The sequence below is a fragment of the Urtica dioica genome, chromosome 7 (assembly GCF_054948205.1).
Source record: "Urtica dioica subsp. dioica isolate 48M chromosome 7, U.dioica_male_clone48M_v1_H2, whole genome shotgun sequence".
In the NCBI taxonomy this organism is placed as follows: Eukaryota; Viridiplantae; Streptophyta; class Magnoliopsida; order Rosales; family Urticaceae; genus Urtica; species Urtica dioica.
In genome coordinates, this window is record NC_142762.1 from 420,816 (window position 1) to 446,759 (window position 25,944).

Genomic DNA, 25,944 nt, shown 5'->3' on the forward strand with positions numbered 1-25,944 from the left:
AATAGCTTCATAAATCTCATCTTCTCTGCTCACTCACTGATTAATTGAACTTAGTTCCGTATATGTTGGAGGCGACGGATTTGCCAAACGCTATCGGACATTTCGAGGAGGATAGGAATATACAAACACTTTTCGCTTATATATATAATTCCTTTTTGTTTACAAAAATAAAATACTTTTTGTTGTTAGGATTTGTGGGTGTGGGTGGATACTCAATGAGTTGGTCGAAAGAGTAATCATTATTTTTTACAAACGAAACCGCTTTCAATATCCAGTAGTTTGAAGTTCATTAAAATGATTTAGGGCGTCATCAATTTTTGAAAGAAACGAAATTGCAATAATTCTATCTCTCGTTTCTCATAGATCGAAAGAATTTCGTAAGGAAAATCTCTTTAATCAAATAAAGAGATCCTAATTCCTCACGGAAGTGAGTTTTGGAGGCCGAGAAATATATATTAAGGTTACGGATATAGGGTTACGGTTTTTGAGACAATTCACGAAATTCACGTGCTTTTGGCTTTGCATTATTGGTTTAATTAATTCATTTATAAACTCTGTGGTATTGGTGCAGGAACATGGCGTGGCGGCCAACTACAATAGCAGGAGTGGTCACAACCAGATGTCGTTTGCAACGTCCAGTCAGCAGCAACATTATAATTTGGTGCTATACTTATTGCCATTATCATTATTTATTATTATTATAATGTTTAATAATTTAACTGTTTGCGGTAATAGGTTTTCAACGGAGACAACTCTGCGTCCTTTCACAACCAGCCACCGATTCAAAATACAACCGTCATCAATAACCTGCCGATGAGAAATGGGCAGGTGATTATAAACGGGAATCGTTGCCAATACCCAATAATGATTTGATAAATTATTATTATTTATTTTTACGTTTTTTGTCAATCTCACTATAAAGATTTATCAAACTGATTTAGTTTATAAATTTAATCTCTATACACATATATATGAAATGGGTCAAATTTTAAAATATGAACAAATAATATACTTCCATAATACGTCAACTTGTGGCTGCATGTAGGAAACATGTTGTATGTTGTACATGAAACAGTGTCTGATTTTTTTAAATTGTTTTCGGTATTCAATTATATGGTTCTAGCAATTGGTAATTAGAAGCCGAAAATGGAGAGTTTTATTCCACTTGTTGATATATTTATTTTTAGGTAATTTGTAAACGTAAAAAGAGATGAGATATATACACATATAATAAATCATATGAATTAAGAGCGTGCATAATATTTATTTACGCTCGCTAATTTTAATCATCAAATTATAGTCTGACGAAATAATGTGACACTGTAATAAATAATCCAGTCTCAAATGAATGGCTCGGTTTTGAACTCCCTGAGCTTTGGGCCTGTGGGTCCCAACGGCAAACGATCTGGTCTCTGGACCCCCAGGAGTCAACCTTCACCCGTCAATGCTTATGAGGTACTCTTAAGGTTTTTCATTTTATTTATGTTTTATTCATTGCACTATTTATATGTCGCAAACAAATTCCCACCTCAGTAAAATTAGGGCAGTTGAACATGATTTGGACACATGCTATGGCGGTGAGAATATTTAGGCTAATGTGTCTTTCAACTAAGACTCCTTAATGAGACGTGGCATGTTTTAGTTCCACAGTTTGGACTTATCGAAGCCTTAGAAGTTGGCGACAACCCAGTAAATTTAATTTCTAGTGTGTTATTCTTCCATGTACTAAATAATTTATGAGGCGGCAAAACTAAATAAGAGTAATAGAAAGATGAATTTTCTTTAAAAAAAAAAAAAGAAAGATGAATTTTTTATTTCATTGAAGTTAAACTTTGGCTCTTTTCTGTGATTAAAAATATGAAAAAAAATACTTTAGTAAAAGCATTAAAACGAATTTCAAGTTTTTGAAATTAATATTTCAGTTAGTCTTAAAACTAATATCAGTAATGTGATAGTTAAACAAAATACTATCAACGAAAATGTAAAAGTGGTAGTAAGAAATTTAAATAACATAAAAGAAACTTCAAATCATGATGAGTGAATGTAATAAAAAGACCTTAATATAAGCTTCAGTATGGCCGTCTAACCAAAAATTCATTAATAAGCTTGAGTATATTAATAAAAAAAATTGAGTAAAAAAATAAAAGTAAGGTTAAATGATTTCAGATATTTACTACAGAATCCGAAGAATGAAATGACGGAACTATTAAAATCAACCTAGGCAATCGAATTTATAATTATTTATTTTATAAAGGCCTGACTGCTATACAACGTAACCGAAAACACAGAAGAATTGATAAGTTTTCGTTCCTCTGTAAAACTCTTATCCCTAATTTGCATGTTGTTCAGAAAGTCCTATATTACCGCTGGATGATAAACGCACTTCTCTTATAAATTTTATTCAAGAAAAATAATCTCTCACTCGAGTTCTCAGATTTGGTTTCGTGGTTTCCTAGGAACCTCTTGAGATGAACTTCCCTAGAGTTTTCGGGCCAACTCAGAATCAGACACCAGGAATTAGTGTGGATACTCTCAACAGACCTGAAAATCTCGACTCTCTGGTATGGATCTATATCTTTTACATCATATTTTCAATAAGTATTGATCTTTGTTACGAATCGCCTATGTGTTTGGCTATTTTAGGGTTTCACTGCGTTTTAGTAACTAAAGCCCTGAAACCAACATGCAAGGGCATATTGATTTAATATCGTACATGTAGATCTATCATGACGATGTTGTGAAACTATGGCCTCTTCGTGATGGATCGTTCATGCGTTTGGCTGTGTTGGATTTTAGGAATTCATTATTTCGTTTATCATGTACATAACCCTTAAAACACAAGGGCGTACTGATTCGTAGATCGATTATCAACATCCACAAGACAGTGACGATAGTATGTAACTATGATCTATTTTAATCTCTGACACAATTTTTTTTTATTTATTATGTCTAGTTTGAGAGTCTACTTGCCTCAGGAATTGAGGCCCAGGGTCATTCCGGTCAGGTGGGACCCAGCGAGGGAAATGGTATCTTGATGACGGCTATCTCAACTCAGAGCCGTCTTCGACCAGTGATTACTAGGGTAACTAAAATCACTCAACTTCCACATTCTTTATCATTTACTCACCAAATATCACTATACCTCTTCCCATTCGTATTTAATAGTTGTAATATACATTATATCTCTCAAAACCACAACATGTTTACCATTTTGTACTTCTCCCTATATATTACTGAGTTTTTCATTGTTGTTTTTATCTATGAAACTTTGCTTCAACTCTCTCATTTTCTTTCTCTTCCCTGAATATATATATTCTAACCCAAATGAAAATGAAATGGCTATTTAGAGGGAAATTAATATTTTTTTCACAACACAAACCAAATCGAGGCTTAGTGGATATAAACAAATTCCAACTAGGAAGCTTCAAAACATCCCATCTGGTCTTAAACTAGAAAAGTCAGCAAAAAGATGTCTAACATTGGTTATGTGAATTGAAATTTTTGCTCCGGTCACTAAATAGATCACTTCTTCACATTAAAATCGGATGGTCATACTAGTCTCAACGCACTAATAACTCATACTAATCTTCAACTTTATCTCACGAAAGGCGCCAAGGGAAGAACAAAGTATGATATATAGATATAATGCACATGTTTGGGATAAGAAGCCTTGGGTTGTGCCATGCCAAAGAATGTTCTACTCTCTTAATTAAAGTGGACCACATGTCTATAATTATCTTATAAGCTACCGGTAAAGTGCTAAATGTTTTACCAATACCAAGTTAATTTCTAGAGCACTCAATACATATCTCGAATATATATGTACAAGGTTCTTCTATAGAACTGTTTCAAAGTGTCCTAGTCTTTTTCTGCCCCTCCTATGTCTTCTAGTTCCACCTCGATTAAATCTAGGTAGATAGATCTCGAATCTTCATTGGGTATTTTACATTCTTGGTGTTTATTTCAAACCATGTAGAGATATTTATTTATTTATTTTTCCTTAAAACTTCATCCTCTCTTGTCCCTGCAAAACATATCCGTTCCCTGGTCAGTAGACTTAAACTTCAAGTACTCCATCCAAAAATATCAAACATTCACATCCATTTGAAGAGCATAAGCATTATCATAATCAATGCATAGCTTCTTTATATCATAGCTTTTTTTGCCATTATTCGGGCTTTGTATTTCTTATAAGAATGTCTCACGTAATTGGTAATGGCTACGTTTGTTCTTTCTTTCTTTCTTCTTTCCACCATAACATGGCATATATTGTACTTGTAGGACGTGACGTACACAACTAGAATCGCGTTTGAACCAGTGGAGGAAGTTCAAGTAAACAACAATCAACTGCCGTATTATTCTTCAACGCCTCAACGAGGACCTGAAACTCATTCCAATGTGGTACTTACCTCTATATTGCTTGCCTACCAACAACCCCTTCTTTATATATATTCAGTGCCTTGATTTTGATAAATCCACGTGTACAAAAACAAAATAACTGCAGGTTTATGAAGCTACACCTCTAAATGTGGGACATGCTGAGGTACACAATGCTTCACTACTCACGATTTTTTTTTTTCTTTTTAACTTACAGTAAATCCATACTATGATTGTTTCTGAAATAATAACAACTGTCGGCGGGGCTATACTTTTCTGTAATTTCAGTTGAATTCAAATGGAAGAAATTTAAATGCAAGCATGAATAATAATTCCCAAACTTTCGGGACGGTTAGGCAGAATGAGCCCTTTGAGCCTGTTAGGCTACATGAGCAGGGATTTAGTTTTCCGACAATCCCAACTAAGTTTTCCCAGGGGGTTCGGGTAAGTAAACAAATTATAATATTTTCTTTTGCCACTCTATCTTTGTTAAAACTAACCAATTCTCTAATTTCCGGGGAAAAGGTGATCTTGTTGATGCCTTTTGTCAATTTTCAAAATTACATATCGTTAGTAATAAAAAAAAGTACTACTAATTTTTTTTATATCTTTGGAAATGATTTCCTAATTAATTATCCTAATTAGTAAAATAGTCAATTAGCTGTATAGTCATATTTACAATTTCATATTACTATATAGCCAATGTTTCATAAATATTAGGTAAACTGTGTAAATTGACGTAAATACAACTTTTTTTATTTTAATGAAATGATAAACCAAAAATACTCATGATCTTTATTGCTATTTTACCTAAAATTTAGTTGGCTGGTTACTTAATCTTTTGTTACTTAAATGTGTGCTACTTTCAGGAACAAATTCACAAACAGCCTAAACACAAGGCTAGTACAAAAAAACACACTAATTTTCCGTTTTCTGGTGGAATTAATTTGGAGAAACGCAAAAGGGACTTGCAATTTGATGATGTGGTACTGCTTTTAATTTTTATTTACTTTTAATTTTTCTATTATTGATTTTGAATTAACCAATAAAATATTCATAACCAAACACAGATTCATGATGCGGTCCCTGTGTCCTATATTCTTCCGACGGAAGAAGCGAGGCTCAGCCTTAATCATCCCAAGAACAAAGGAAAGGTAATAAGATAAATCATATTATGAAACCTAAGATGTTTGACTAGGTAGTAATACTCGTACTAAAAATTACACAGCTTTTATCCCTGTTTTTCCCCTCTTATATATGTGATTCAAATTTTTATTCAGCTGTGCATATATATATATATATATATATATATATATAATTACACGTACACAAACGTATGTATATAAATATATATGGACTTGACGCAGAAAGATATATACGGATACAATAATGTAAATTAAAGAGAGCCATTGTGTAAAAAAAATTCTGGGGGCTAATTAAAAACTTTTAAGATACATAACTTGTAAATATTGTAAAACTCAATATAAAAAGTCCTAAAACGCTCGTATAAAACATTATGTTCACTCTTCACATACATAACTTAGGATAGTTAGTTTTCCTTGTTTGTACGTGTTAAGAATATAATTGTGTAATACATGTTTTGTATAAATGAATACACACACACACACATATATATATATATATATATATATATATATATATATATAACCAAACGCAGATAATCGATGCGGTCCCAGTGTCTTATGTTCTTCCAACGGAAGATGAGAGATTCGGCGTCAATATTTCTAAGAGCAAAGAAAAGGTAAAGTTACTCTCTCTCTCCCTCTCTACCCTATTGTTGGTTAATATATCTTCATGTTTGTAGAGCCCACTGAAACGGGAAGAACGAATAGTGAATGAATCCAATGGCAAGAAAGTTGATTGGAGGAATCTTCCGCCCGTTTTTCATGCGGTAAAATCATCATTAATAGCCCTATCCAATGCTTATAAAATTTACTCTTTCCAGCTATGATTGACGTATGTAATATATTTCTGCATGAAACCGATGGTGTGTCTATTATTTTCAACGATACATAATGAAAAAGGACGCCTAGGGAGTCTTGAAAAGACCTTTCCTGTATAAAGAAATTATTTATATATTTTACTAATGCAGTCTTTGTATATGTGTCAGGCTAATGATGTGCGAAGCCCTCGGATTACAAATCCCGTCCCGCTGTCATTTAAAGGGCCAAAACATGCTGAAGAATTTACCATCAGAGAATTTGTATGTATATTTATATATGCTCATACAAACTAAATACACAAACATAACTCTTGAACCTTGATAACGATTAACTTTATAAATATGTTACCATATCAATATAGTAATCGTTGTGATGAGTATATATATATATATATATATATAAATATATGTGTAGCTCAAAAGATTGGAGAGAAGAAGAGAATCGATAGAACATAGATTGGCTGAATTCGAGAAGATGGAGAATCTGCAAAGGTCTTGGCTGACCGAGGCCAGATTACGCGTTAACGGCCATGTTGACATTGTAACCCTTCTCCTCTAACTAATTTATTTTGGTTAATAACACTATATACTTTATATAATATATATTCACATAGATTTTCTAGCATATAGCCATATACCGAATAGTCAATTTGGGTACTAACACGATTATTTTATTTTTCGTTTTCCCTTTCACGCAGTTCTTTCATTACAGAACACATAACATAAAGTGCAGATCAAGGCACGAGGTTACTAATTTCGAAAGATACGGAATTCTACCGCGAGGTTCCATGAGTACTTTACGTCCAAGGGCTGCACCATTGACAGTGAAATCCTTCGTGAGTTCTATAACTGTACATACTATTTAACATGTTGAAAACCACATTGCCATTATGTTTTGTACATTAAAATGAGATAGGAGATAGAGAACACTAAAATGCTAACTCACTTAGAATTCTGCTAGTCCACACTTTTTAACTCACTTTTTTGGACACCACCGCATTTTGTTTTTGGATGTTAGATGTAGGCTAGAACTATAAGAAGACAGAATAACGCGTGGAAATAACCTATAGATTATATTTTATTATCTTCCAAATCGAAATAAAAAAATAGGATACAAGGCTTTAATTAGAGTCCTTGTTGCTGAAAAAAAACAAAGGAGAAAAATCTTAAAAGATATAAAAGAGCAAAACTAGGAAAAAACAAAATAGTTTTCATTTTAGAAGGACCAAATTTATTTATGACAATCAATCATCGTTGCGCTTTGTTAGGCCATTTCCACTAAAAAAAAGCACTCTAGCAATGTCATTTTTTGACATGGCAGTCCAAAACCTCCATCAGTGCTAGGTCTTATGCGTTGCATCATTCTTCCTAAGTTGGATAAACTTCGTCCTTGAATTTATTGGACAATCGTCTTTAGGATCCTCACAGGTTAATGTGATCATTTTCTATATATTGAAGACATTGACGGTGCAAATTTGGTTGGCAGATTAAGAGAGTAAGTGATGGATTTGATATTTTCCAGAAGTTCTATGGCCGATCATCTTTGTCTTCTGTTTATTGTATTGGGGCGTGAAAGAGAAGCAAAAGATTGAGAACGATCACAGAATTCTCATTTAACTGATTTGTGAATAGAGAATAGATCATATACAAAGTTAGCTCTCGAACTAATTACACTGTGCCTCCTCAAACTCAAACTGAGCGTGTCTAAGCTTTCCAGCATATTAGCGAGTTGCGAGGAATCAGGAATGTGTCTCACATCAATATCCAGGGGCATTACTTTCTCACGCACAAAGAACAGATCAAGTTTAATGTGCTCTATGTTGTCACTGAAAATTGAACAACGATTGGGGACTTCGGGCAGTTGGCTATGAGAAACTCGAAAGTTACGAGTGTCGCTCTGAAGCTTAAAACTGTTCTTCGTCCTTCGTAGAGGTTTAAGAGTAAGAAAGAGAAGAAAAGATCTAAAAGTGCATAGAGCCGGTGCCCCTAGCGCGCGCTCTAACGCTCCAGATTAGTCTTATTGTTATAAATGAAGTGTGGGCACTGATATTCTTCTAGAATAATTTAGGAGATTTATGATCGATCAAAGGAAATTGTGCGCGGAAGGTCTTCGTTAGCATTTCAAAATTTTGGACTCGAGTAATTTGTCTTTACAAAATCTTACATCTTCCCGTCTATGACGAGGGATATTTATAGAAAAATGAGGGCAGGAGAAGCCTTAAATTTCATGGTCTTGGCAATGCCATGCGTGCTCTACAGGTCATGCGCGTGCGCCAAGTCTTCTGCGGCGTGTCCGATTCCCTGCACGGCGCGCTATCATGGCGTGCGTGTGTTGGCTTAAACCGGGCCTATTTTGGATGGGCTTTTGTCTTCTTGGGCCCAACTTGGGATTTTACTTGGCTTGGCCTCTTAGGATTTTGACGTAGAATTTCTTGTAATTTGCAAGGAATTTATTGTTTTCGATACTTTGAAAACGACTTACAACATTAACCCACAAGTTCGTCGCTTGAAGGACTCCAAGCGGTGAACTTTATGATCTTCTTGGTTGTTATAGGAGAATCGGCTCCTCTCGAGTCTTTAATTTTAGCGAGCATGTCGCGATGCGTCTCTTAATGTTAAACGACCTTATTGTGCAATATAGACAGTTTAACACATCACAAGGGATGTTTTAGTTGTGTTGTGTTAGCATATGAAGTTATAGACGTCTTGATGTTCCAAATGGATGTCTTTTGTTGCATTAGGTAGAGTATCACAGAGGCGTACAAGCTACATCACATAATCACTTTGGCTCATAGGACCATGAAGCAAAATTGCTAAGGACTGCAGGGTCAAGAAGCGTCATTGCAGGGAAGAATAGCGTCAAAGCGTACAAACTACATCACTGGATTGCTTAGGCTCGGAGGACTAATAAGCGCAATTGCTTAGGTTCGAAGGGTCAAGAAGCGTAATCGCAAGACAGAGTAGCTTCAAAGCGTACAAAATATCGTATGAGATAGCCTAGGCCCTAAGGACCAAGAAGCGCAATCGCTTAAGCCCGGAAGGCCAATATGCGTTATCGTAGGGCATAGTAGCATCAAAGCATACAAACTGCCACACATGATCACTTAGGCCCTTAGTACCAAGAAGCTTCATCGCATGACAGAATAGCGTCAAAGTGTATAAAAGCATAGTAGCATCAAAGCATACAAACTATCACACGTGATCGCTTAGGCCTCAATGACCAATAAGCGCAATTTCTTAGGCCAAGAATGCAAAGAAGCGTCAGCGTACAAGCTAGCACATGAGATCGCTTAGGCCTTGAGGACCAAGAAGCATCATCGAAGGGCAGAGTAGCATAAAATCGTACAAGCTACCGCATAGGATGACTTAGGCCCCGAAGAATAAGAAGCACACTCGCTTAGGTCTGAATACCCAAGAAGCGTCATCGTAGGCTAGAGTAGTATCAAAGCGTATAAGCTACTACACGTGATCGCTTAGGGCTTGAGGACCAAGAAGCGCAATCGCTTAGGTCTGATAGGCCAAAAGGCGTTATTGCAAGGCAGGGTAGCGTAAAAGCATACAAGTTACCTCACAGTAATTTATTGATGTTCATTCGTAAAAAGGGAATTTACTCTTTTATTACCTAACTTCCATGTAGAAATAAAACGTCTTGTCCCAAGCCATGGATTTATTGAAAGAAAAAAATAAAATAAAGCCCTTGATACTTAGGTGACAGTGTGGATATGAGGCTTGTGGTTGCTATTACTTTCTTGTCGAGCCGCATCGGCCAGATGGCCTGCCCGAGTGTCACCGTTGACGACCATTTCAAGGAGGAACTCCTTCAGCTTTTTTGCTCGGACGACGTCTTCAATTTTCCTCTTTAGATGTTTGGAGTCGGATGTCAAGTGGTTGTGATCCTTATGGAACACTATACTTTGTTAGATCACGTCTAACGCCGGCTTTTAAGGGTATGGGGTCGCGAAATTTTTCACGCCTTAGAGTGAGGATCTGTTCAACCATGTGTTTAGTGGCATAAAGTTTACATACTTGTGAAATTTATCCGCTAGATGAGGCTTCGATCCCGTAGGTGGGCGTGAGCTATCATCAAGCCTTGCTATTTTCTTTCGCGAGTCATGGACATGAGGTTCGTGCTCCTGCTTACGACATTGTCGTGGTAATTTTGGCTTTGAATGAAGTCCTCCAGGGACATATTATTTTATGCTTGAGTCGAGAGATCAGCCATTGATCGTGGTTCTCGCTTGACAAGGGAGCTGAGGGAAGCCCCCCATCTTAAGCTCTTTAAGGATCGCCGCAATGACATGCAATCCTCGAAATTATCTACTTTTTTAGATTCCTCTATGAAGCTAAGTAAGTATTTGCGGAGAAATTCTCCCTTTCTCTGCTTGAGGGATGGAAAATGCCTTTTCCCTAGCATTCTCTCATAGAACTCGCTGAAGTGAGTGCGGAAGGATCGCTATATCTCCTTGAACGAGTTGAATGACCCAAGTCCTAGATTTTTTAAAAATTTTAAGGTGAGTCCGCCTAGCGCGAGGCTAAATGTGTCGCATAGGATTTCCAGCGCATGCCTTTTCACGGCCATCCATAAGTGATATTGTTGGATGTGGTGAAGAGGACCTGTTTTTCCTTGCTAATGCGAAAGATCCGGATGTTGGAAGTTGGCCGGGATCTCCTCCATGAGGATGTTAGCCATAAATAGGGAAGGAATATGCTCCATCATACCTCAGAACTCATGGGTCATAGTTTGGGCGGCTATGAGGTTATGAACCTCATTTCTAGAATTGTGGAATAGTCTAGCCACGTTTGCATGCGTTGCACGGGCACTGGGTGAGGCAAGTGAGATGCCTCTATTTTGTTGGAGGCCAGATCGATGGAAGCCGTTTGGGGCAAAACATTGTTGTTTGAGCCAAGTTCAGCGTGCGCCACGCACGATCCTATTTTTATGGGTAAGCTCATTTTCTAGAGCTTCTATGATGGGCGTTGACGTGCTCCATCAAGTCTCATGTATGCCGAGATGATCTTTCCAAGTCAACGATTCTTCGTTGCGAATTATTCATTTACGTTCCAGCATTGTTGGTGGTGGGACTGGTGCATCTCACGTGACCACGGGCTGCGGTTCGGTCCTAGTTCATTCGTACTCCAGATAGTGTGCCTGTCGGTGCCATCCCCAACATTAGGGGTATCATGGTCAAGGTCACGCATAATAGGATCGGGAACGTCCTCTCGCTATCGTATATCGAGAGTAGGAGTGATCACCCTCGCCTTCTTTCATGTAAGCGTATGTACGGTTGTCCTCGGAGCCCCCCGAATGGGAGAGACTAAGCACTTAACCTGCCGAGCCAAGAAGGTTCTCAATGGTGGCTCTATCATTGCCATATCTCGTGAGGTGATCCATCACTCGACGGACGCTCTCCTCGAGCTCAACGATGCAGAAGTCCCTCAGATCTTGCTCTGAGACAAGGTCTACAATATCGTTCAGAGGCAAGTCTTGATTCCGTTGAGTCAGTTGGAGCAGGTTATATCCCATGTTTTGGGCATGGGATCGCTCAAGCTCAGAGGACCAAAAAGCGGAATCGCTTAGGCTTAGAGAGCCTAGAAGCGTCATCGTAGGGAATAGTAGCATCAAAGCATACAAGCTATCACACATGATGACTTAGGCCCGGAGGACCAAAAAACACAATCGTTTAGGTCCGGAGGGCCAAGAAACGTTATCCCAAGATAGAGTGTAGATCTAATGCTCATCTGTATCACAGTATGCTGTAAGGTTGAGATTAGTGCATGGTCTCAGATATAGAGCTCGATCATCATGTTAAATATCCGAACCTCGAAACGAATATGTGATTAGACTAGGTGTTGAATATGCAATGCCTTGCCTACCTTGGTTAAGAAACCCACTTTGTGTTTGATTGAGAAGCAGAATTTTTGGAGAAAGTCAACGAGTCATCCTTGTTGCAATATTTCAAGGGGGTTTGGTTGGTTTAGAGGAAGAATTTATATTGGAAAATGTAGCGTCTAAAATAATCATGTCAAACTCAACGTCCAATTTCGTGTATCAAAGCTTGAAGCCGATAAGCCTTTTTCGTAAAGTATAGCAATGAGGTGACCATTAGTCCAAGGAAATACTCTATATTAGCATTATAAGTGTCAATGTGTAGCATAAACGGCTGGAAAAAATTATAGCACGAGAGGTGGCTTGGAGATCGGCAACTTTTGCTTGAGATAATAATTTTTTTTGGGAAAATAATATAAAATAGCCATTTGAAACTAAACAAAATAGCCAAAGTTTCTAATTTTCAATGAAGTGGCCACAATTACGCTGTTACATTTTTTTCAACACTAAGATTACAATTTTTATGATGATTTATTAGTCATTTATCACTTTCAAAAATATTATTCTTAAGGAACGTGATTATTGCACATTTCGACTATTTCATTAATTTTAGATAAATCTTGGCTATTTTGAAAATTCATTACTTAAAATTGGCTATTCTAAGTGTCACGGGCCCAAATTTTCATTGAAATACTTCGCTCGTGCGGCGCCAAGACTTCTAACAGTCAAGGCCAACCTATTTTTTCCTCGATTTTTGTTCGTAAAAACCCTCGTGCACTTCGCCCTGAGAAACACAAATGGCTTGATGGTAACTATATCATAAGAGTCTCACCCACGACAACTAGAACTGCATCCCTGTGCCGAAATATACTCGAACGATGTCTCGCTAACACTCGCCTCGTCTCTAGGTATTCCCCTGTGTCATCTCGGCCAATGTCGCATCAACGATCTCTCGTGTGAACTATCCACCCAGTTGCACGTGCGAAGCCTTTGAAAAGATTAAGTCATAGTTCGTTCCTTCCGATGGGCTATCGTATACCTCTCTCGAGCAGGCGTACAATGGACTAGGGGCGGGACCTGCACCTGAAGTCCTTTACTCCGACATCTCATCTCACAACACATGCGAACGGATGTCCGAAGGAGCAATTCGACTCATAACTTAGTCCTCGTCCTTTTGATCTCCGCATGTCTCGCTCCCGACATGCTCGTCAAGCTTCAAGTCCTGCGAATAGAGTGAGACCTCAGAGTCTTCACGTTAGGGACATTCCTACCATATGAGGCAAGAGAATGTCCATCCGATGATCAATCTGATTTCCCTGGGGTCGACACTGAGAACATGGGCATCTCTATGGAGTAATCACTGTATGGGAAGTAGGCGCGTAATACTGCCCCCACGGCAATATTGGTCCAAGGCTATTCTAACTCTAAGAACATACTAGACATCTTTGACTATATATGCCCACCCCAAGTGCCTACCTCTTCGTCACACGGGAAGCTCACTTCAGTCACTGAGACTGTCGGGTGGTGGAGAGCTTTACACCAAATTATCCCGAATAGAGACCGAAAACACCTGTCAACTAACTCATCCCGACTACGTGAATAGACGGATCCTTGCCCACAATTCCATTATGAAATTCTTAATCTTTATAAGAAGGATTTAGTCCCGTGCGGGGCGTTTGCCCACGATTGGCACACGTTTCCTGCACGTCCTAGTCCCACGGATGCCCTCCCGGTCGACCGTGACTCGATGGATCATAAGACTAAGTTACCCTATTTTTTTGGTGTCTTAAGACTCAAATAAAAACGTATGATGTTTATGAAACGGGGGACTATAAGATGGATGTGTATGTCTTGTAGCTAGGGCCTTTACGCTTCAAGTCATTCCTAGGTGTAGGAACACAACACAACTCGTGAGAAAATAAAAGCATTTATTCAAGATAATGCATCTATTGATTTAACCTTTGAGTAGCTTGGGCATGGTTGATGACAAGAGGGAAGCCTTCATGTGTTTCTTAATATGTCCACAATACGATTTTGGGAATTTTCTATGTTCTTCCTCTGGGTTGGCGTTTCTTTCCGCCATACTACGGCTTGCCAACGAAACCTTTTGGTGACAAATGGAACTCGCAGCGCTGCCGGGACATCTCTAATTCCCGTGTTGAATGCTAGCTCATAGATGCATGTTCGCCAAAATTCTAGGCTAAGGGATTTTATATCATAATCTTCACAAAATATATACCACTATTTCTACTAAAGTAAATTTTCTTCATGTTTCTAAAATAGGTTTTCTTAAGCTCTTGTAACTTTATTTACCTACCCAATTTCTTCATAGTTCTACAAATTCTATGTTGGTGTTGATAGAACAATATGTCATATTTAATTGAGATGTATTTATATTAAAATATGGTTAAATATTCTTATATTGAAATAATTACGTTTATATATATGTAGATATTTGGTCCCAAGAGAAGTTACATGATTTCCCGGGGAGGCAAGTCGGTGATAACCATAGCTGGGACGAGGAACATGAGGTTTAACAGTCCTGCGTATCGCCAAACTAGAATCGCTGAAGTGAAATCCACAGCATCTGAAAACCCCGCTCTTGCTCTGGATAATAACGCAAATATACCCAATTTGGACTTTGAAGACTTCCCTACTCATCTTCTTTCGTTTCCTTCTCTCATCCTCAATGAAGATTTAGAACAAGGTCTCTCTCTCTCTCTCTCTCGGTATATATATATATATATATAAATATATATATATATATATATATTTATATATATATATGAAATATTCTTTGTCTCAGTTTATAATATATATACTACGTCATGTGCCAGTGAAATGAACAATTTTTTGGGTAATGGATTGCTAAAACAAATAAGTTAAACAAACTCGTAATTAACATGTTTATACCAAATTTGATTCCGTTTTAAAGGTTTTTATACAGGTGAATCGAGTAAGAAGATAAGGATAAATGAGAACACTCCCGAGAACTCTGATGTGAAAGCTGAGAAAGATGACATGGTTGCTAGTTCCTCAAAACCCAAGCCTGAAACTGAACCATCCAACCCCGATGGCAAGCTTCATGATGTGCCAATTAAATTTAACTTTTAAACCTTTTGTTTGTTACATGTTTAAGAATAAAGGTCTTATATTTTGTTGTAACTTCTATAAGGACCGGCTTTTAGTTTTATACAAACATATATATGAAATACAGTGTGTACAAGATTTCCTAATCTCAGATTTTTCCTACTGGGTTTTCCTGGGAGTAGGTTTTAATGACGCACCAATAAATTTGTTAATATAGTTTCTGGCTTATATCTCTGATCTTATTTTATAGTTTTATTCGTATGATTATAATATAATGAGTAGACTTTTTTTTATTCTACATATATTAGATTTATATAATTTTCTATATGTGGGATTAGCGACTATAATATCTAGGAAAAAATTTCCAAGATTTAATATCGAGCCAATAAATAAAAAATTGTTTAAATTAAATATTAGTGATTTTCAAATGAGGTTTAGAATTGCATACATTTCTGAAAATGGTTTCAAAAATAACAGTTAAAAATTGTTTTGAACTTGAAATTTGAAAATGTTTTAAAACCTGATTTTTGAAAAAACCGAACACACCGTCTTATATTATAAATACGATGTTAGGGGCAATAATTTCGAGACGCGAACGGTTCGGCTCAAGGCTGGACAAAGTGACCGAATTTGAGCCTAGATGCTTGAAATTTGAATCCCGAATTTGCTCCTAACGATGAAGTAACTTTCATGTTCTTCCAGGTAGTCTAAAAGTAAGAATAAATAGAATCAAGCTCAAAAGGACTCAGAGGCGTTGCCTCTGATTAACTCTCTGATACTCAACATAAGTAAGATTGAAGTGGGTAATTGAGGATTTTAGTGAGTTTGAGTGTTTTGAGAGAGAACTCGAATGAAGAGAGCGCGCTTCCATAGTATTTCAGCACGTTTCAGGACTCAAATTATGATCACTTGAGTTGTGGGTCAAGCATGATATTTGTAGGCCTCGAGACACGTGAAATGAATGATGTTGCTGAGTTTCCACCATGGATGGCTGTGGGCCAAAGCCTTGCAGGCTGGTGGCCATTGACCGATCGACCCTGCAGGCTGATGGTTGAAGCCCTGTAGGTTGGTGGCCGATGGCCAAGACACTGCAGGAAGATGGCCGAGACATGGCCAAGAGCTGCATGCTTATGGCCGAGTGATAAGTGCAATTCATTCACACTTATAAATGCTTTTCAAAAGTGAATCGAAGCTCGTCCTCGAAGGTTTTTATGTTATTTGGGTAGTTTTTAGTGAACTAATAGGTTTTTGGATCAAGGAAAGCATTTGGAGCTTCAAAACAAAAGGCGCTTGTCTGCCTTTTCAGCATATGTTCAATTGTAAAAATAAAGACCAATTCTTAGATTAGTTTTTAGGTTTAGTTTTGGAGAGGGAGATAAAGCAAATAAGAGGGTTTGAGAGAAAAGGCACGACTGGCCGGCCGGGACTTGTTGCTCGAGCCAAGACGTCCGAAGAATTGTTGTGATCGCCCCATTCTTGGCGGTACGGAACGGGCCAACAACAACCATATTGCATGTCCTCTCCTCTAAGGGTGGCTAACAGCTTGTAGAAACCTATTCTCTAGCTCTTCATATATTTGAGAGGCACTTCTCATAATTTCTTTGTCTAACTCTTGTTTTATGAAAGAAGGAGTCGGTACCACTATCCAAGAATGCTATTGGAGGTTTGTCACTAACCAGGACGGTGTTTCCAAAGCTCCTCATAAATTACGACCATTATCGAGCTTGTCTCCATAGTCATGATTTCCTTGCGACATAGGATTTGACCTCCTCCAATACCGAGATTGACCGTGTTCGGTGATTATGCACCCATATAACCATGCGGAAAAAATTAATTACGCTACTTAACTAATTAATTAAGGTTATTTAACAAGTTCTAGATTTACTTTAATTAATATTAAGCATGAGAGCAATATCAAGCAACTGAATTAAACAGATTAGTCATTAGAAAAACTTACGGGTTTCGCATTAGCTACAAAAACTTTAATCATCTTCTTCAAGATCCTGTTCCGAGTTCCAATAGCTCAATCTTCTAGCTTTAGCTCCCACGATCAGATCTCCGGGAATGACTTTAGTACTCTCATCGTATGGAACTCAGAAGATGATACCGTAATCTTCGGACGATAAGAAGAAAGTGTGGGCACACTTTGAATCTCACTACGACTCAGATTTATAATTTCAGATCGTACCGTGTTTAGGGAATGGAATCACGGAATTCCGAGGGAGAGGGAGATAGAAGAAATTCATCCACCCTATGTGTGATGGGCGGATTTTTTCTTCTGCAATTGTGTGTCTTTATGTTCTCCTTGACCCCTATTTATAGTGGTAGAGATGAGGTATTCTAGGAAGCTCATAGATATATTTTATTCTCCTTTATCCTTTCCTATTTTATAGTTAACCATGAACCGTTGCATCTTGACTACAAATCTTACTTTTCCTCTCATCCATCAGTGTTGTCCCCGTTTTTCGGACAACGATTTAGAAGCCAAATGCGGTTAGACCCAAGGCCGGACCAAGTGTCCTCGCCTGGGCTTGAGCGTGTCGGACCTGGTTGCCCAGATGTTCCCTTGGCTGTCGGTGGTGTCTGAGCTCGCCGGGGTACCTAGAAAGGATGACAGAACCGTGAGCTAAAAAGGGGAAACAGAGGGGGTGCCTCTGTTTACCTCTCCGACGCTCAACATTAGTGGGATTGAGGTGGATAATAGAGGGTTTAAGTGTTTAGTGGCCGAGACTTGAGGGAAACGAGCGAAAGGTGAGTTCGGCGGCGTTTCAGTCCTCAAACTTGGATTACCTCTCGAAGAGAGTGGGCCTCTCGTATTTATAGGCGACCAAGGGGTCATTGGTGGGCCCCTTGGCCGATTGAAGCAAATGGCCGAGGATAGCCCATGGCCGAGGATAGCCATTGGCCGAGGATAGCCATTGGCCGAGGGTAGCCCATGGCCGAGGATAGCATAGGGTGGCGCTGTTGATGTGCCCCCTGGCCGAGGATAACATAGGGTGGCGTCACTGGTGGGCCCTTCGGCTGGGGACAACATGGGTTCGGCAGGGGATAACATAGACTGGCGTTATTGATGTGCCCCCTGGCCGAAGATAACATAGGCTGGCGTCACTGGCGTGCCCCTGGGCTGAGGACAACATGGGCTGGCGTCATTGGTGGGCCCCTTGGCCGAGGATAACATAAGCTCGGCGGAGGATGGCATAGGGCCGAGGACAGGCCTGTGAGGCCAAAGTTGCTCGTGAGGCCGAGGTCGAACGGTCGAGCTGAGGCCGAGGTCGAGCTCGCCAGGCCGAGGTCGAGCTGAGGCCGAGGTCGAGCTCGCCAGGCCGAGGTCGAGCTGAGGCCGAGGTCGAGCTCGTCAGACCGAGGTCGAGCTGAGGCCGAGGTCGAGCTCGTCAGGCCGAGGTCGAGCTGAGGCCGAGGTCGAGCTCGCCAAGCCGAGGTCGAGCTGAGGCCGAGGTCGAGCTCGTCAGACCGAGGTCGAGCTGAGGCCGAGGTCGAGCTCGTCAGACCGAGGTCGAGCTGATGCCGAGGTCGAGCTCGTCAGGCCGAGGTCGAGCTTGGTCTTGGGCCGAGGCCATTGGGCCGGCCTTTGGCTTAATCGGCCCAAGGGCCGACTAATGGCTAGGGCAAGTCCGATTGCTTTTTTTCCCTTTGAATAGCTCTGATCGGGATCAGGCCGATAACATTAGCCCCCCAAGTTTATCGTTGAGTGAAGCTTGTGCGGTAAACTCAAGATTCCCGTCATCCCCAGCCCACTGAAGCGACCCATCGCGAAAAAGGTTCGACCCGAGCCTCCTTCACTATTTAATTTCCCTTCTCTGGTTTCTTTTCGTTTTTTGCCTTGCTACACATGCCAATGGTCCCCACTAACCATCTGTCGGGGCGTGGGTCCGTTGAAGATAACCTCTTCCCTCTGCTCGTGGATCAAGATGCAAACCTAGATGATCTTTGGGCGCAATTCTTACACCCTGTGGATACCCAAAACGCAGCGCCCCCATCAACGCCTTCGGGCGACGGGTCGGTCGAGATGGCTGGAGGCGATCCTCGTTCGGTCGATGCGCGGCTGGCCGACGCGGAGGAGGGTACGCGCACCGGAGTCGTCGCCAGAGGGGACCCCAAGGTCGTCGGGAACGCGCGCGGCCTGGGGGAAGGTGCGCCCACCGAGGCGAGTCCGTGCGGAGGCGGGTCGACCGCCGTCGACCTTGTCTGTGCTGGAGGTGTTGCCGGGAGAGGCCCAAACCGCGCTGGTGGAGCACCCGCCCTGGAAGGAGTCGCGTCGGCCGAGTTGGGCGCAGGGAGAGTCGCGCTGGTCCCGGGCGGCGACGCCGGGACTGTCCGACAGTCGAGCGGCTGCGAGGGAGGCCCGGGTACTCTGGGTCCGGTCTCCCTCGAGGAGGGGTGCATCGGTGGAGGTCGATCAGAGACGGGCGGCATTGCTGGCGGTAACGCCGGCGCTAGAGACGAGGAACGCTGGCCGGACAGCGCCGGCCAAGGGGCGGCGGCCGAGGCGCTGGTTGCCCTAGCCCTAGGGGCCGGTGGCGTCCCACCTGGCGAGTCGGGCTGTGCCGCCAGGCCAGGCGCAAGCGCCAATGGGCCGGGCGAGAGCCCAAGGAGCCCGGGTGGCCTGGGCGCGCGAGGGAACTCTCTGGACAGGCCGGGCACCGACGGTGGGCCCGCTGCCGGGCCGGACAAGGAGGAGACAGGGCCGGCTGGCTCGTGCGGCCGCCGTGAGGGGTCTGCAATCCGTGGCGACCTGGACTGCTCGGGCGTCGATGTCCCGAGCTCGCTCTCGGTCGTTAGCTTCGCGAGTTTGAGGAAGCGTTACGGCATCCCAGACTCGGTGTCGATCCTGAGGCCGTTGCCCGACGACCGCCTGACCCGTCCTCCGAATGGAAACGGGGCCATCCACGAGGCGAGTCTTCGCGGGGGGCTACGGTTACCCTTCTAGCCGGTGATTCAAGAGCTATTGATTCGGTTGGGGGTGCACGCGTCGCAGATGTCCCCGTCCTTCTACCGGGCGGTCGCCGCGTGCCATATGATGCTCTACCGAGCGAAGAAGCGGGCAGTCACTATCGACGATATCCAGGATCTCGTGGTTGTTCGCGGGGTCCCGGGGAAACCGGGCTTCTATTGCGCGTGCCCTCGGAAGCGCATCTCCATCGTTACCAAGGTTACCTCGAAGCACCGGTACCTTTGGGTGTGGGTTTCCGAGTCGGCCTTTGGGTCCGCGCCCTTAGCGTTTGGGCCCGCGGTCGACTTTCCCTCCGTCGGGGACGTAGAAGATTCCGAACTCGTATCTGTGATCAAAGCGATCCCGGATTCGAGGCGGCAGGGGTCACTGTCCGAGTCCCCGGACCTCATGGCAAGGACCGGGTGGTTCGTGCCTTGTGGCAACGTCCCTCCGTGCCTCGGTCTTGGCGTGGAGGTTGCGGCGGACCTTGTATCAGAGGCGGGGGGTTCGCCCGCCCCTCCCCCCGACGCGGGGGGTATTATCTGCTCACACGCTCTCGCGTTATCGCGCTCTCTGTTGTATTAAGCTTATTGTGTGTATTCCAACTTACTGCCGTCTCTCTCTCTTTCAGATACCATGCCCAGACGACATCGGCCGCGCACACACGTGCCGAGAGTGGCACCTATCACTGAAGCTACGACCGCGGCTTGCCCCTGAGCTGAGGTTCGCCACCGAGGGTCGCCACCGAGGGCGGGGAACGAGGCGATCTCTTCTAACAAGCGATCGTCGTCGTCGATTCCCTTCGGGCCACCCTCCGGCCACAAGCGCGCCCACACATCGACGGTGCCGGATGGCATGGATTCGATGCTCCTGGCGGAGGCGGCGGAGTTGAGGGATCAGTGCTCCCGAGGGATTCTTGAGACCTCTCTGCGGGACTTCAAGGGTTTGCTGACGGCAAGCGATCTGGAGCATTTCAAAAACAAGATCGGCGATGCCCGAAAGGTACGATACGCCTGCTTATCTCATGCGTAACCCTTATGTTTACTTCGATTATACGTATATCGCTTGTCTTTGCAGATGCTCGCACGTCAAGAGCGAAGCGGTTGCATTCTCCGGGACCTGCTGCGGCGCATGCAGATTATGGAGAAGGACAAGGAGAGCACGGCGGCCGCCCACGCTGACGCCCTAGCGGGAACCCGTACTGCTCGAGAATTCCAAGCACTCGAGGAGGAGCTGAAGCGGGCTCGCAAGGAGTTGGCGACCGAGAAATTGCTTCGCACGGCCGGGCAGGCGTCTCGGGAGAAGGCGGAGCAGGCGGCCGACACCTTCTTAGGGGAGACAAAGAAGCTCCAGGCGTCGCTCTCGAGTCGGGACGAGGAGCTGAACATCGTCCACGCCCGGCTGTCAGCGAGTGAGATCTCCCGGGTCAAGGCTGAGAGGGAGATGGATACTTTGCGGGCGGAGATGCAGATCCTTGCCGAGGAGAAAGACGACGCCGTGCAGTCCAAGACGGACCTCGAGGATGACTGGGACCTCGCGCTGGAGGCGGCCCGTTATGAGGAAGCCAAACGGGTCCGAGATGCGACCGTGAAGGAGAACGTGTCTCGCGGGACCACGTTTTCCTTCTTCGACGTCATTTTTCCTTTTCTGGACGGCGAGTCGCCCGAGGACGACCCGCGTACTCAAGCCCCCGCGGAAGCCGCTCAGTCGGCGAACCTCCAACTCGACGGAGAAGCCATGGTGGGTTTGGCGTCCCCTGCTCCGAGGAAGATGAAGAGCAGATCGACTTCGGCTCGGAGTAGCCGGGTTTTCTTCGGTTTTCCGCGCACTTGTTTAGCGCTTGCGTCATGCTTTCTTCCGGAATTTTGTTATGTCCTTCTTCCGTTAGAAGTTTGTCGTGTTCTTATATTTTTCTTTTTGGGTTGTTCGTACAACATTGTTCGCCTTAGTCAGCGCTTTTCTGTCTGTCATGCGTCTTATTTTCTCGACTTGCCATGCTTAGCATAATCGATTCGCACGTTGTGATTGGTGCGTGTCTCACGAGCCCGGCTTGCCTTACCTAGCATAACCGGTTTGCACGGCTTACTGCGGCACTTGGCGGCGAAGCTTCCCGCGGACGCTGGCTAGACCAGATTCGCCCGGCGGGTGCGACCTTCGGCCATTCATTCGTGACTCGTCGCCTGTCGGCGTGTGCGAGCTGGGTGGCCGTCGCGCTCGTCTTGCGGCGAGTACGCTACCTACCGGCGTGCGCATCGAGACGAGCTTGCAGTTTCCGGTGAACGTGGTACTTGTGGGTACGCGCGTCACGTTTTGGGTTTTGACTGCCGAGATCGACGGTCCGGTGCACGGACGTGATCTAACGACGCCCTATTGCCTATCGGTGTGCGGGGCGTGGAATTGCGTGAGAGCGTCGCGCGGGGGTCGGAGGTCTGGTGTGCGGATCCGATTTGTTGATATTTAGCTACCTTTCGGTGTGTAAAACATGTCGTTGTGCGAGCCCGGCTAGACGAGGCGACGAGCTCGGCTAGACGACGTGACAAGTTTGACCAGGCGGAGTGACCAGCTCGTAGTGATGAGGTGGCCAGCTCGACTAGGTGAAGCGACGAGCTCGACTAGGAGCAGTGGCGAGCTCGACTAGGAGCTCGACCAGGCGAAGTGGTGAGCTCGACTAGGAGCAGTGGCGAGCTCGACTAGGAGCTCGACCAGGCGAAGTGGCGAGCTCGACTAGGAGCAGTGGCGAGCTCGACTAGGAGCTCGACCAGGCGAAGTGGCGAGCTCGACTAGGAGCAGTGGCGAACTCGACTAGGATCTCGCCCAGGCGGAGTGGCGAACTTGACTAGGAGCAGTGGCAAGCTCGACTAGGAGCTCCACCAGGCGAAGTGGGGAGCTCGACTAGGAGCTCGACCAGGCGAATTGGCGAGCTCGACTAGGAGCAGCGGCGAGCTCGACTAGGAGCTTGACCAGGCGAAGTGGCGAGCTCGACTAGGAGCTCGACCAGGCGAGCTCGACTAGGAGCTCTACCAGGCGAAGTGGCGAGCTCGACTAGGAGCTCGACCAGGCGAAGTGGCGAGTTCGACTAGGAGCAGTGGCGAGCTCGACTAGGAGCTCGACCAGGCGAGCTCGACTAGGAGCAGTGGCGAGCCCGACTCGGCTAAGTGACGAGCTCGACCAGGAGCAGTGGCGAGCTCGACTAGGAGCTCGACCAGGGGAGCTCGACTAGGAGCTCGACCAGGCGAAGTGGCGAGCTCGACTAGGAGCAGTGGCGAGCTCGACTAGGAGCTCGACCAGGCGAGCTCGACTAGGAGCAGCGGCGAGCTCGACTAGGAGCTCGACCAGGCGAGCTCGACTAGGAGCAGTGGCGAGCCCGACTAGGCTAAGTGACGAGCTCGATTAGGAGCAGTGGCGAGCTCGACTAGGAGCAGTGGCAAGCCCGACTCGGCTAAGTGACGAGCTCGACCAGGAGCAGTGGCGAGCTCGACTAGGAGCTCGACCAGGCGAGCTCGACTAGGAGCAGTGGCGAGCTCGACTAGGAGCTCGACCAGGCGAGCTCGACTAGGAGCAGCGGCGAGCTCGACTAGGAGCTCGACCAGGCGAGCTCGACTAGGAGCAGTGGCGAGCCCGACTAGGCTAAGTGACGAGCTCGATTAGGAGCAGTGGCGAGCTCGACTAGGAGCTCGACCAGGCGAATTGGCGAGCTCGACTAGGAGCAGTGGCAAGCTCGACTAGGAGCTCCACCAGGCGAAGTGGGGAGCTCGACTAGGAGCTCGACCAGGCGAATTGGCGAGGCGAGCTCGGCTTAGGCGAACTGGCGAGCTCGGCCTAGGCGAACTGGCGAGCTCAGCCTAGGCGAACTGGCGAGCTCAGCCTAGGCGAACTGGCGAGCTCGGCCTAGGCGAACTGGCGAGCTCGAAATCCCAACAATCCGTTACTCAACTCAAGGACTCATGTGGAGTCTGCACGAGGAGTTACGTGATAAGTCTTTCCTTGGGACCTCCGGCCTAACCATCGGCCCCTTGAGACTTTGTTATACTTTTGTTTTTGAGTTGTTTTTTTGTTTGTTGAGCGAGTGAGCTCTAGTTTCGTTGAGCATTGTTTCCCATTAGCCCCCCGAGTTTCTTGTGTGCTCGCAGAGAAGACGAGAAATTGTTACAAAATAAAGTAAAGGTTTCGAAGCGAAGTGTAATTCGATTACAACGTTGAAATAGTTAAATAAAAAAGATTACATTCCCAGGCCGTTCGGCCGTACTTGAGATAAAAAAATGTCATTTCAAAAATTGAAAATGGAATGACATAACAAAACATAGAGTAAGCGGGAACAGACGTCTATTGGTAGTACCGCCGAAGGTGTTCCGCGTTCCAAGGGTGCGTGAATATGAGTCCTTCCAGGTTCTCGAGCTCGTACGTGCCGTTGTGGATGGCTCGGCGCACGCGGTATAGACCTTCCCAAGTGGGGCCCAAGACTCCCGCCCCTTGCACTTTGGTGTTTTGGAACACCCTCCTGAGGACGAGGCTTCCGTCGGTGAACTGCTGTAGCTTGACCTTGGAGTTGTAGTACCTTTCGACCTTCCTCTTTTGTGCGGCAAGGCGGGTGAGCGCGTCGGCCCTCCTCTCATCTATGAGGTCCAGCTCGAGCCTGACCGCGTTGTCGTTGGCGGTTTCTTCGTATTCCTCGATGCGCAGGGTCGGCAGCTTGGTCTCCATGGGTACCACGGCCTCGACTCCGAACGCGAGAGCGAAAAGAGTTTCGCCGGTCGCGTTTCGCGCGGTGGTTCGGTACGTCCACAGGACCATGGGGAGCTCGTCGGCCCAAGCCCCCTTTTTCTCCTCCAGCCTCTTTTTCAGATTTTCCTTGATCGTTTTGTTGACCGCCTCTACCTGACCGTTGGCTTGAGGATGGCGGGGGGAAGAGAAAGTCTTGTTAATGCCCAACCGCTCGCATACTTCTCGGAGGCGCGCGTTGTCAAACTGCTTTCCGTTGTCGGTCACAATCGACGCGGGAATCCCGAAGCGCCAGACAATGTTCTTCCAGATGAAGCTCGTTGTGTTTGTCTCGGTGATCTTTGCCAGTGGTTCGGCCTCTACCCACTTCGTGAAATAGTCGATTGCCACGATCGCATGCTTGTACTGTCTCGGGGCCATAGGTAGCTCGCCGATGAGATCGATTCCCCATTTTGCGAAGGGGCGCGGTACGATGATCGGACATAGCGGTGCCGGTGCTTGGCGCGGGATGTGGGCGAACCTTTGGCATTTTTCGCACCTTTTCGCCCACTCGTGGGAGTCCTTTTTCAAGGTTGGCCAAAAATATCCGAGCCTGAGGAGTTTCAACGCCAAAGACTGTCCGGCGGCGTGGTTCCCGCACGCCCCCTCATGCACCTCGCAGAGCGCCCTCTTCGCCTCAACCTCGGTCAAGCAGCGTAGGAGGGGCATGGAATAGCCTCTTTTGAATAGGTTGTTCTCCCTCATCGTGTATTTCGGCGCCAAGCTTCTCAGCTTTTTGGGCTCCTCTTTGTCTTCGGGGACGACTCCTCGCTTAAGGAATTCTACGAGCGGTGTCATCCACGAGGAAGGCGGAGTCTCTTCAACTACCCCTACGTCGCCTCTCGAGACGTAGGGTCGGGTCAGCACCTCAATCGGGACGCTGCCTTCGCCCTCCTCGTCTATCCTGGAGGCGAGGCGAGCTAGGGCGTCAGCGTCGATGTTCGCTTCTCGAGGGACTTGGACGATCTCGAACCATGA

The 25,944-nt window shown here is 44.7% G+C and overlaps 2 protein-coding genes and 1 long non-coding RNA gene across 4 annotated transcripts; all 3 read left to right on the top strand.

Annotated features, from left to right (window-relative positions):
• Positions 1 to 2,373: 2,373 nt before the first annotated feature.
• Positions 2,374 to 5,543, top strand: LOC149390058 (uncharacterized). The gene is made up of 7 exons (XM_089618901.1): positions 2,374 to 2,561; positions 2,954 to 3,082; positions 4,282 to 4,401; positions 4,505 to 4,543; positions 4,666 to 4,821; positions 5,247 to 5,363; positions 5,448 to 5,543. Exons 1-7 carry the CDS (start codon positions 2,469 to 2,471, stop codon positions 5,541 to 5,543), a joined length of 750 nt encoding a protein of 249 aa, XP_089475027.1. The 5' UTR covers positions 2,374 to 2,468.
• Positions 5,544 to 6,248: 705 nt separating this feature from the next.
• LOC149390059 (uncharacterized) lies at positions 6,249 to 7,167 on the top strand. Its single transcript, XR_016300084.1, has 4 exons — positions 6,249 to 6,289; positions 6,509 to 6,601; positions 6,756 to 6,881; positions 7,039 to 7,167. It is a non-coding gene; the product is annotated as an uncharacterized LOC149390059 (long non-coding RNA).
• Positions 7,168 to 14,638: 7,471 nt separating this feature from the next.
• Positions 14,639 to 15,381, top strand: LOC149390060 (uncharacterized). 2 transcript variants are annotated; one of them, XM_089618799.1, is made up of 2 exons: positions 14,639 to 14,874; positions 15,103 to 15,381. In XM_089618799.1, the coding sequence occupies exons 1-2, from the start codon at positions 14,643 to 14,645 to the stop codon at positions 15,279 to 15,281; spliced, it is 411 nt and encodes a 136-aa protein (XP_089474925.1). In that variant the 5' UTR covers positions 14,639 to 14,642; the 3' UTR covers positions 15,282 to 15,381. The 2 variants fall into 2 exon arrangements, with proteins under 2 accessions (XP_089474925.1, XP_089474926.1); XM_089618800.1 differs by having other exon boundaries at positions 15,115 to 15,381.
• The last annotated feature ends 10,563 nt before the right edge of the window (positions 15,382 to 25,944 follow it).

Bases quoted from the DNA above. Each gene is read 5' to 3' on its own strand.
- LOC149390058 (XM_089618901.1), top strand. From the start codon at position 2,469: ATGAACTTCCCTAGAGTTTTCGGGCCAACTCAGAATCAGACACCAGGA. The intron at 4,822-5,246 runs GTAAGTAAACAA...TGCTACTTTCAG, and splicing joins AGTTTTCCCAGGGGGTTCGG to GAACAAATTCACAAACAGCC. The intron at 5,364-5,447 runs GTACTGCTTTTA...AACCAAACACAG, and splicing joins ACTTGCAATTTGATGATGTG to ATTCATGATGCGGTCCCTGT.
- LOC149390060 (XM_089618799.1), top strand. From the start codon at position 14,643: ATGATTTCCCGGGGAGGCAAGTCGGTGATAACCATAGCTGGGACGAGG. The intron at 14,875-15,102 runs GTCTCTCTCTCT...TCCGTTTTAAAG, and splicing joins CAATGAAGATTTAGAACAAG to GTTTTTATACAGGTGAATCG.